This window comes from Micromesistius poutassou, assembly GCF_964030765.1.
Source record: "Micromesistius poutassou genome assembly, chromosome: 13".
Lineage (NCBI taxonomy): Eukaryota > Metazoa > Chordata > Actinopteri > Gadiformes > Gadidae > Micromesistius > Micromesistius poutassou.
This window is the reverse complement of record NC_140283.1, coordinates 2,058,982-2,070,160: the sequence shown is the minus strand read 5'-3', so window position 1 is coordinate 2,070,160 and position 11,179 is coordinate 2,058,982. Positions and strand designations below refer to the sequence as shown.

The following is an 11,179-nucleotide window of genomic DNA, read 5'->3' as shown; positions in this document are numbered from 1 at the left end:
CTGTGACGTCGAAGTGCCTTATGCTGCGTTCCAGGGACACTTTTTAACCCGTAAGTTACGACTTAAAGTCACGACTCACGACCTAGTAGCGTTCCAGGCAGGTCACGTGTCACAACAACAAGCCCTTCTGCGGCTCTGTGGGCTGTACATTCTCTTGCTAAACTACAAACTAGTGATGGGTCGTTCGTGACCGAATCAGTTCAAATGAACGACTCTTTAACAAGAACAAACCGACCTGATTCCCCGTTTCAGTTCGTCTCGTTCGTCTTGTTTGTTCTCCGAGACTCGACTCCTAGACCCAACCACTAGTCGCTGACGCGCTGACTCACGAGTCGCTGTTTGTTCGCTGAATGTGTTAGTGGTGAAAGGAACTTAGTTAATGTTGTATTGTTGTGTTGATTGATGATTGTTTGCACCATTGCACGACCGTGATTCGTTTGAGAATAAGAACGAGGGAGGAGCTGAGTCTGACCAACTCAGCTGAGAACGTGCATTCGTGATTCGTTTGAATGAGTACGAGGAAGGAGCTATGTCTGAACGACTCAGACATAGCTCCTTCCGAAGTCTGAACGACTGAGAACCAATTCACCTCTACTGGATACGCAACTGAACGAACGAATGATTCGAATGATTCTTCTTGGCGAACTGACCGACGCGAACTGATTCAAGCAAACAAATCATGAAATCCATCACTACTACAAACCTCGATGAGCGGGTTAGCGAGGTATGTTGCATTCAAAGCCAGGGTATGCTGTGACACGAAAGTGGCTGTTTTAGCGTCGCTGTATCACCATGGTGTCTAGAGCAATTGTGTAAAAGCACAAAGTTAAAAAACGAAGTTATCTCACATGTAAGATTATGTCATATATGTTACAGGGGGAGCTCCGCCTATCCAAACATTCTCGCAGGTGCATTTAACACTATTGTGCGTGCCAAAATGCCACTTATGCCCCTTTTCCACCGACAGTACCAGCTCAACTCGCCTCGACTTGGCCCGCCTTTTTTTGCGTTTCCATTGGCAAAAAAAGTACGTTGTACCTGGTACCGGGTACTTTTTTAGTAGCACCTCCGTCGAGGTTCCAAGCGAGCAGAGTATGTACTTTTGTATGACGTAAACAGGCTGCTGGCAACTGATTGGTCAGCGGCTGCAAACGGGAATAATCACTCAAAGTTAAGTTGTGTCCGGCGTGGCTGGAGTCCACGGACCCGCTCCCGAGGGGGACGCGGATCGGCATTTTGCTGTTTCGTTTTAGTGTCGTTCCTTTCCCAGGGCTTGAGTTTCGCCTCCATCAACGTTACCGTATGACAACAATAGACGCACGGTCATTGTGTTTTTTATGTTATTTTATTTCCCATTTCCCATCATAACCTTCCCCGGGAATCAGGATATAGTCTTGATCAGATTTCCCAGGATTAGGGTTAACCTAATGACGACCCGCCCACGTTGAAGAGGTTCTTTTTGAGATGGAAACGCGACGTGCCTGGAACCAAACCAAGTCGTGGTGCGCTAAGTCGTGTTGAGTTGAGCTGGTACTGTCGGTGGAAAAGCGGCATTATATGGACGTTCATACCATAAAACATGTCCTAACAACCGATTTATTTGATTTTATAGATAGTACCAACCGAGGCCGCCATTGTTGTTTATGTGTGTGACGTCAAAAGCTGTAACTGGGAGTACATCGATCTTGTACAAGTTCACGGGTAGTGAATCACAGGTTTGACCACCGTTCCAGGGCACTTTCACAGGTAGAAGGTTGTGAAAACACGAGTTACGGGTTGCCTGGAACGTGCCATTATAGATCTCATAAGTCCTGCCCCTTCCGGTGGTCCCCATGGGACCTATGAGATCGTAAAATATGAATGGGTTTCAATGGAGAGAAAGTCATTCTTTTCTGGTCCCAGTCTTTAGATGCCCCGGATTACACATATGTTGTTTTTATCATTTACAGTAAATGATAGTGAGAGTAGAATGAGAGTTTGACCGTTTATTGTGCAATTGTTCAGTTAAAGGCTTTTAGAGAATACACAATGAGAAAGACTACATGTATGTGACATCACGCTCCCTGCGACTGGCGTGGACAAGACTGACAATCTCCCCATCGGCATAACTGAAACTCTCCATATGCTCCGAATTATGATGGTTTTCACCTCTTTCGATGCTGATCTATTTCGACCTCACTCAGACCGTCAATACGGTCTTAACCGTGAATGATACCATCCTTCTACCTATCTTTCGAGACCATAATATCAACATCGAGTCATATGACTGACCTTAAGGAGGTGGTACCGCTTCCATTGGTACCCCATGTGCTAAACAGGATTGCCCAGGGCTGCCACAGGGTCCTGTTAGTGGCCCCATGCTGGCCGGGGAGACATTGGTTCCCGGCCCTCCTCCGTCTTGTTTACGGCCAACCCTGGCCCTCGCCTCACAGGGCAGACCTTCTCTCTCGGGCAGGGGGCCAAATCTGGCATCCGAACCCGGCTGTAACGCAGTTATGGGCCTGGCCCCTCCTCAGTCCATCTCTCAAGATTTGAGCGAGGCCGTCCTGGAGATGATAAATAATGCCAGGGCACGTTTTTCTCGTCATGGTGCCAAAATAGGGAGTTGGACCCTGTCACCTGAGGTGGCTGCTCTGGTGCTTCTCTTCCTGCAGTCCCTACTGGACTCGGGGACGGCAGCATGCACCCTGAGGGTCTATACTGCCGCTATTTATGTATTTCACAAGACAGTTGGAGATCTTTCTGTGGGAAAGCACCCCGTGGTGTCTCAGTTCCTCAAGGGCGCTAACCGTCTGCGACCAGGCAGGAGCCTGAGAGCTCCATCTTGGGACCTCCCTTTGGTGACCTCCCTTTCCCTCCTTGATTAATGCCCCATATGAACCGCGAGAGCAGTCGGATTTAAAGCTTTTGGCACGAAAAACAGAATTTCTTTTGGCCATATGTTCAGCTAAAAGGGTGAGTGAGCGTTGATTTAGTTGTGGGCGTCCGAGAGAGGATTAGGATTCCCCAGCAGTGAGGGTGCGGTATAGCCCAGCTCAGTTACGGCGCCGTCCTTCTTGGACGTCCTACATTGTTGCTCTTTGTTCATTGTGCGCGTTCTTCTTTTTCATGGATTTATTAGCAGGCTACACTGTGTCTGGCTGCTATGAGGTCCCGATGCTTACGTAGCTGCCGTGGTTATCGCCGTCCGGCTTAAACCCCGCCCTACCATAAGGGTACTGGTGTAACCGAGCTGGGCTATAGCGCACCCTCACTACTGAGCTGAGGCGTGCTGGGTCCGAAGCGTACCCTGCGGTGGAAATGCGCCACGGAGTAGTACTGTGAGACGAGTACGGCTCAATACGGCTCACGCCCACTTTTGGCGGTGGAAACGTGACCCGTGCCGCACCTTTGCAGACTGAATCGACCTGCACCCTGCGGTGGAAATGCTCCCCAAGAGTATAGCGCCACGGTGTTTGGAGCATTTCATATACAACATAGGTCATTATAACGCTAATAAGAAAATACTTTACTAAAAAAGTATCACAAACTTGCCAGGGGTTGTAGCTATGGAGATAACCCCACCCCCTCCCAAAGTCCTTGCCAGAACTTTCAGCCCAAAAAGTATTTTTTTAAATCTCATAGTGTTCGAATTCCAGCTGAAACAGTGGGTTCACTTACATTTTAGTTAACGTAGTTTAATGAAGTTAAAGGACAATTCCGGTATTTTGAACATTGAGCCCCTTTCTGGTTTGTCTAGGATGAAATAGAGTGGTTGACACCGAAATTTTGACTATTGGTCCTGTCTCGGTTCTAGCCCTACTGTTGAGACGGAGAACCGAGCGAAAAGACTAGGCCTATAACAAAACGTAAACAGCCCCTTTGTCCGTTTCAATGAGCCTAGCAATGTCTTCCAACAGAAAGCAATGGGGTATACAAAATGTGATAAATGTGCAATAAAACGCGACAGAAACTGTATTTCGCTACAATACTTCATTTGGAATATAAACGAACACCACTAACCACTCGGTGAGTTGCACATTTCTGAAAACGTTTAGGGTTGTAAGGTTTAAGGACAGGATTGTTCCAGCCATTCTGAAGCAGGCATTTTAAATGAGCAAATACCCGAGACAGGACCAATATGCACCCTGCAGTGGAAATGCGCCATTATTATCCCCCTGTCGCACGGAAGGGACAATTCTGTCGACCAATCAACGGACGGCGTGTGTAGCTCAAACTTACTGCGAGTCGAGAGCGGCTCAATACGGCTCAGTCCGGGTCACGCCCACTTTTGGCAGTGGAAACGCGACCCGTGCCGCACCTTTGCAGACTGTACCGACCAGTGGCGGCTACTGGTCTTTCAAAGAGGGGAAGGTCATTTTCGGCCTACATCATATAAATTGTCAATTTATGTATTTGTAAATTATGCTCTCTGTTCCTTTTCAAGGAAATGCCCTGTCATACCAACTAGCTGTATTTTCCAGTGACTTGACCAGTGTCCTCTCAATGGCCAGCAGAGCTAGGCTGCTTAAACGGCCTTGGTCCATTGTGTTAGGTGTAGGACTTGAGCCGCTTTAAACAGGAGAAGCTCCTTTCACACACACAAACACCTGCAGATGTAGCTCCAATTGTTGCCACTAATGAGAACAGTTTGTAAAGCTGAGGCATTGCACTGTCCAACTCCATGTCTTTAAAGAACACCAAGAAATCACACAGCTTTCCCCTGTCACCCTGCAAGTCCTGAACTGAATACAGGACTTGAAGTTCAGACCTCAGGCTCCCTGAATCAAAGTGATGGCCAACTACCAAAACGATATTAAACTTGAACAAGGAAATGTGGGAATTATGTTAAATTGAAGCAAGTAATTGTGTGAATAAGTGTATGAAATGTACGATGAAAATTGTCTAGCAATTTCGCCAAGAAATAGGTTGCAGTTCGTCTTTCGACTCGTTTGCAAAATCCGCGATGGGACTGAGGAATGAAGAGCGCTCCGGCGACTTTTTATAGTTCAAAATCGCAGCCAATCAAACGGCAACTCAGTCTTTCGCAAACCCTCCAATCATCACGCAGAAGCCCAGCTTCCAGGCCAGCCCACTCCTCAATTCACCCCTGAGACGCTGAGCGTCCGTGGGAGGGACATAATCGCAGCATTATCCAATGACTGTCGACTTTCGACGAACTAAAAAAAGCTGTTCTATGCAGCCCCATTGAAGCGGATGGACGCTGAACAGGCAAGTGCATTGTGACGCTACGGGAGTGTTTGAGAAGGAAATCGAGTTATTCGACCTGCGATAAGCAGCTGATTCTGAACGAACTCGTCTTCGAGATGGACGTGTTCTAACGCATTTTTAGTCAATGAAATGTTAACACAACAGTATATATTTGACAATTTCATTTTTTTAATTTTAGGAAAAATTAAATTGTCGCCACTGGTACCGACCCGCATCCTGCGGTGGAAATGGGCCATTATATCCCCCTGTCGCACGGAAGGGACGATTCTGTCGACCAATCAACGGACGGCGTGTGTAGCTCAAACTTGCCAGGACCCTTTCAGGCTCTCAGTACCTCAACGGAGTAGTACTGCGAGACGAGAACGGCTCAATACTTCTCAGTCCGGGTCCGGGTGGAAACGCGACCCGTGCCGCACCTTTGCAGACTGACCGACCCGCACCCTGCGGTGGAAATGCGCCAGGACCACCTTCGGTGTCAACCACTCTATTTCATCGTAGACAAATCAGAAAGGGGGCTCAATGTTCAAAATACCAAAATTGTCCTTTAATGTATGTTCCGTCATTCCGTCCGTGTTCTTTACTATTCCTGATATTCAATTGTAGTTTATTTAACAGCCAGAAACGTTTTTTTCCTATTTTTGGTATTGGTGTGTGTGTGTGTGTGTGTGTGTGTGTGTGTGTGTGTGTGTGTGTGTGTGTGTGTGTGTGTGTGTGTGTGTGTGTGTGTGTGTGTGTGTGTGTGTGTGAGTGAGAGAGATCTATAGTAGTTGATTTGTCGCAAGTGAGTTGCCATTCACAAAGATGCCTCGAAAAATTCGGAGCACTTTAATATTGTTATTGTTTGAATCTATTTGAACTATAAAACTATTTTTAAAATATGTTTGATGACTCTCCTTCTTATCATTATTATTATTATGATTCGATTATTATTAGGCTATAATTAGTATTATTAGTAGTGGAAGCGTTCGGATTTAACCTTGATGTGTGTGTGGTGAGTAAACGGTTCCGCTCAGACACGGTTGAGGTGAGGATACGGGCTGAGGATACAGGCTGAGCATCACCACACAATCTCCTCCCCTGGAAACTAGACGAGCGTCTTTTTCCATGTGACGTCACGACAGCAACATCAGCTGGGAGCCCGGTCCACCTCTCTGCTGCCCATCGCTGCTCCTAGAACACAGATACATGAGATCCCCTGGCATCCCTGAAATGGCGACACAGGAGGTTCAACCCACCGAGACCCTCTCCAATCTCAAGACCGAGTCGGAGACGCTGAAGTCGAAGCTCGAAGAGGAAAGGGCAAAGCTGCACGATGTCGAGTGTGAGTAGTGTGGGGTTTCATAGGCCCGATTCATCTGTGTCCGAGTGTGTTGTCGCTAAATGATCCAGTGTTATTTCCTCATGGATGTCACGGTTTTCTTTGCAGTGTATAATACGATGATTGCAGACCTCATCTGCAATAACAAACCAGCTCCGTGTCTCATGGCGGCGACATGATGACAAATGCCCAATGTTATTTGGCGATGTGATGGAGCTTAAAAATTAATCAACACTAAAACGCATCATAAAGCTCATGCCTACTTTGGTTTAATACCTCGTGTAGAAATAATGAATCAGCAGGATCCGGTTTAATTATCTTATGAAGCGGTCTGACGGGGGTGTGCACTGTGTTTACAGTACACCAAGTGGCAGAGAAGATCGAGGGGTTGGGCCAGTTCATCATGAAGACTCGGAGAACTCTGAAGGGCCATGGCAACAAAGTTCTGTGCATGGACTGGTGCAAGGACAAGAGACGGATTGTCAGCTCTTCACAGGTGGGGAAATCTCCCCTTGTCTAGAACCCATACCCAGACTTACCCCACGACTCCCCCACTGTTAGTGCAGACAAGCATGTACTCTGTTGTGGTATTGCCAATAATCAAAATCTTCTTTATGTTGTGATAGGATGGGAAAGTCATTGTATGGGATGCGTTCACCACTAACAAGGTATTGTTGTTGTTATGCATAATCACTGGATTTGCATAAAAACTATATTTTCCAAATGAATGAATGCATTGTGTTTTCAGGAGCATGCGGTGACGATGCCTTGCACCTGGGTAATGGCCTGTGCCTATGCACCCTCTGGCTGTGCAGTCGCATGTGGGTCAGTGTCCCACCCTAATCTCACAATCCTCCATCCCTTATTATAATAAATGCATATTCATTTGATCAGGTACTGTGATGCTAAACCACCGTGTGATTGAACAGGGGCCTGGATAACAAATGCTCAGTCTACCCTCTGTCTCTGGACAAGAACGAAAACCTGGCAGCTAAGAAGAAGTCTGTTGCCATGCACACAAACTACCTGTCTGCCTGCAGCTTCACCAACTCGGACATGCAGGTGAGAGCAGCTAGGAGAATCCGGTCCAATGGAATGATTGAGTAGAGCCTTTACCACCACCAGGCTTCACCAGCACAACGGAGCAGCACCGTCTAACTGACCCTGCTGTTTTAAGCTCTTATCATGGCCAATGAAACACTTGTTTATACTCCTTTTACACCTTGTTTTACTGGAAGGTCGAGGGATCAACCTGTGAACTGCCAGGCAAGCAAAGGCAACATAAGCAACTGAACACAGGATTATCACAATTCAAAGACTTAACATAATGCAGAGAACCCTTTGCACCTTACATTTACATTTTACATTTAGGGCATTTAGCAGACGCTTTTATCCAAAGCGACTTACAGTAAGTAAGTCAACGTCAATCATTCACAGTACACCATTTAAATACCGCTGTTTTAGGCTTTTCCAAATAAAAGAAGCAAACCATTAAAATGATGGACAACATGAACTAAAAATGTAAAATACCCATAAAATATCACAGAGGGATGTTTCCATTGCACACCTTCTGAATATCTTAAAAAATGTCAAAAAGTATATAAATAAACATCTCAAAGTCCTCTAATAATGGGGGTCTCCAGGGCTGGGTTCTGACCCTGTGTGTGGATCGTGTGGAGGTGGTGCTTCTCCATCACACGCCGTCACTAGGCCCTGTGAGGACCTGGCTCAAAGGGCCACAACCAAGACTGCCCACAAAGGATTAAAGGATAATGTAAGAAATGGATTAGAAATAAGAATAGTATAAGAATACAAGTGGAGGGATGACTGGAACATGTGCTGTATGGATGATGCAGGGTGTAAACACAACATAGAACTTCACATAACACTAAGCCTTAAAGAATAAGAATAAGAATAAAGAATTAACCAAAACCAAAGTACAAAACCAAACCAAAGCCAAAGCTAACCTGGCTATGTGGGAAGGATTTGATTCCATCAAACATCCTTTTCTGATAACTTCTAATTATGTTATTAAGGTTAAGCAAGGTGTGCATTCACCTTGCTTAACCTTAATAACATAATTAGAAGTTAATTACAGATTTCAGATATCCTCACTTTAAGGAGACACATTCTCAACAGCTACGACCATATTCTCCTTTATTAACCAGATCCTGACGTCCAGCGGCGATGGAACATGTGCATTATGGGATGTGGAGAGTGGCCAGCTGCTGCAGAGTTTCCATGGCCACGCAGCCGACGTGCTCTGTCTGGACCTGGCCCCGTCTGAGACTGGAAACACCTTTGTCTCAGGGGTGAGGAGGACCGGCTGTGTAACACGCTGCTGTCTTTGTTATGTCTGCAGCTGCTAAAACCTTCCCATGTGTACTAGGGCTGCGATAAGAAGGCCAATGTGTGGGACATGCGGTCAGGACAATGCATCCAGTCTTTTGAGACCCATGACTCAGACATCAACAGTGTCAGGTAAGGGTTTCATGAGGTACGTTCTGTGTGAAATCTATATAGAGGTAAATATATAAACATATCTTTTGCGAATGAATCAATTCATTTGCAAATCGATTGTTCCCTTTGTAATCGGAAGATTATCAAATGCACAAAATACGAAATATACAAATTGTTATTATTTACGTTAACCATAAATCAAAAGAAAAAGGGGGCTAAACATGTCTTCTCTCTCACTTCCAACAGGTACTACCCCAGTGGAGATGCGTTTGCATCCGGCTCTGACGATGCTACTGTGAGTGATCAACGCTTGTACTACTACTATAGTACTATAGTACTATACTACACACTTTGCCCCTCATTTCACCCCAGATCTCCTGTCCCACTGAAGGTGGCTCATGTCATGTAGCTGGCATCACATTTAAACTGCTCTGCTAAGACTGGAACGTACTTTGTGTTTGTATCACAGTGCCGTCTGTACGACCTGAGAGCGGACAGAGAGGTCGCTATTTATTCCAAAGAAAGCATCATTTTCGGTGTCTCCAGTGTTGACTTTTCTCTCAGTGGTAAGAGTTTTTATGAAGTTTATAAAGATATTTTCCAACACCTGCTCATTGAGTTCCTGTTGCATGCATACGTTGTTTGATTGCCGTTTGTGTTCCAGGGAGGCTACTTTTCGCCGGCTACAATGACTACACCATCAACGTTTGGGACGTTCTGAAGGGAACCCGGGTGTCCATTCTGTTTGGCCATGAGAACCGGGTCAGCACCCTGCGGGTGTCCCCCGACGGGACAGGCTTCTGCACGGGGTCCTGGGACCACACCCTGAGGGTAGGTGAACCGCCGTCTGCAGCGCTCTGTTGGGGAGGGCTCACTATGACACCGCTGTGGACCGTCATTTGTAAGGTCACTTGTTTTGTTCTCATTTGTTTCCAGGTCTGGGCTTGAGGAGGAAGATGGAGAGGCAGAGGAAGGCTTAGTAATGGAGAGAGCTATTGGAGAAAAGATGCTCAAAGTTCAGTTTGCTTGAGTACAATCATGAGAATAGTGTCTCATAGTCAGTTATATATATATATATATATATATATATATATATATATATATATATACACACATATATAGTACTAAACAATGACACTGGGCACTGTATATACCTCCGTGATAAAAAGGCCCGGGTAGATTTGGGAAGTTATTCAACCTTGTGGAATAATAATAATAGTATGATTAGCACAATCGCACAGTATTCAGGGTAATGGCTATAGTTGTGAAATGTATATTTCCGACAGTTATACTTGTACAATGTCAGTTTAGGATAGATGTGAAATGAAATGATATGGTAGGATATTGTTTTGCCCCCAGGAAGACGATATGCTCATTTTATATCCTATAACACACATCACGACCCCCAGAACAGTGTGTGTTCTGGGGGAAACTTACCGGGCAATATGACTGGTTTAGGTGAATGGTAAGTGGTCAAATACATTTTTTGATTCTTTCAAGCCTGAAGCTGGTTCTTACATTTTTTTTCTTCTGATCTACAAGTCACTTGCTTTATGTACACATTCCACCACATACACTACCCCCTGAATCACTACGGCCCCCTTCCATAATATGTGAACATATGTTTAAGCTCTCAGAATTTACTCCCTCTCATTGAGATATCTAATGTCTGTGATTTCATATTTATTATAATTATTTTATTGTAGTTAACTGTACATATCAGTTATTTAAGGAAATGTTATGAATACCGTATATACAAAAACAATAAATTGGGTTTTAAATATTGATGTTGCTTTTGTGTAAGTCTTACTTAAAGGTGACATATTATACCACCAGGTGTGATTAGCCACTACAAGCCGTTTTGATATCATCTGCCTCTTCTGATATCACAAATGGGTGTGTCCACCTAGACGTGTGCTGGATAGATCAGTCCACCAGCCGACTCAGTGGACTGTAGAAAACGTTGCTCATCTATCCAGCACACCTCTAGGTGGACACGCACACACACACACACACACACACACACACACACACACTGGTGGTATATGTCACTTTTAAATAAATATGTACTTTTTTTGCATCACACCATGTGCCTCCAGTGAAACTAATAATAATAATAAAATAATCAAGAAATGAAACAAAGTAGTTACAGACATATTTTTTGTTATGGTAAACCCATATACTAAGAAT

At 45.1% G+C, this 11,179-nt stretch overlaps 1 protein-coding gene across 1 annotated transcript; it reads left to right on the top strand.

Moving 5' to 3' along the window:
• Positions 1 to 6,396: 6,396 nt before the first annotated feature.
• Positions 6,397 to 9,937, top strand: gnb5a (guanine nucleotide binding protein (G protein), beta 5a; the record flags this gene model as incomplete). The annotated part of the gene is made up of 11 exons (XM_084477800.1): positions 6,397 to 6,532; positions 6,889 to 7,025; positions 7,156 to 7,197; positions 7,278 to 7,354; positions 7,459 to 7,591; positions 8,698 to 8,841; positions 8,919 to 9,010; positions 9,236 to 9,284; positions 9,459 to 9,555; positions 9,654 to 9,820; positions 9,926 to 9,937. The coding sequence occupies 11 exons, from the start codon at positions 6,397 to 6,399 to the stop codon at positions 9,935 to 9,937; spliced, it is 1,086 nt and encodes a 361-aa protein (XP_084333926.1).
• Positions 9,938 to 11,179: the final 1,242 nt, after the last annotated feature.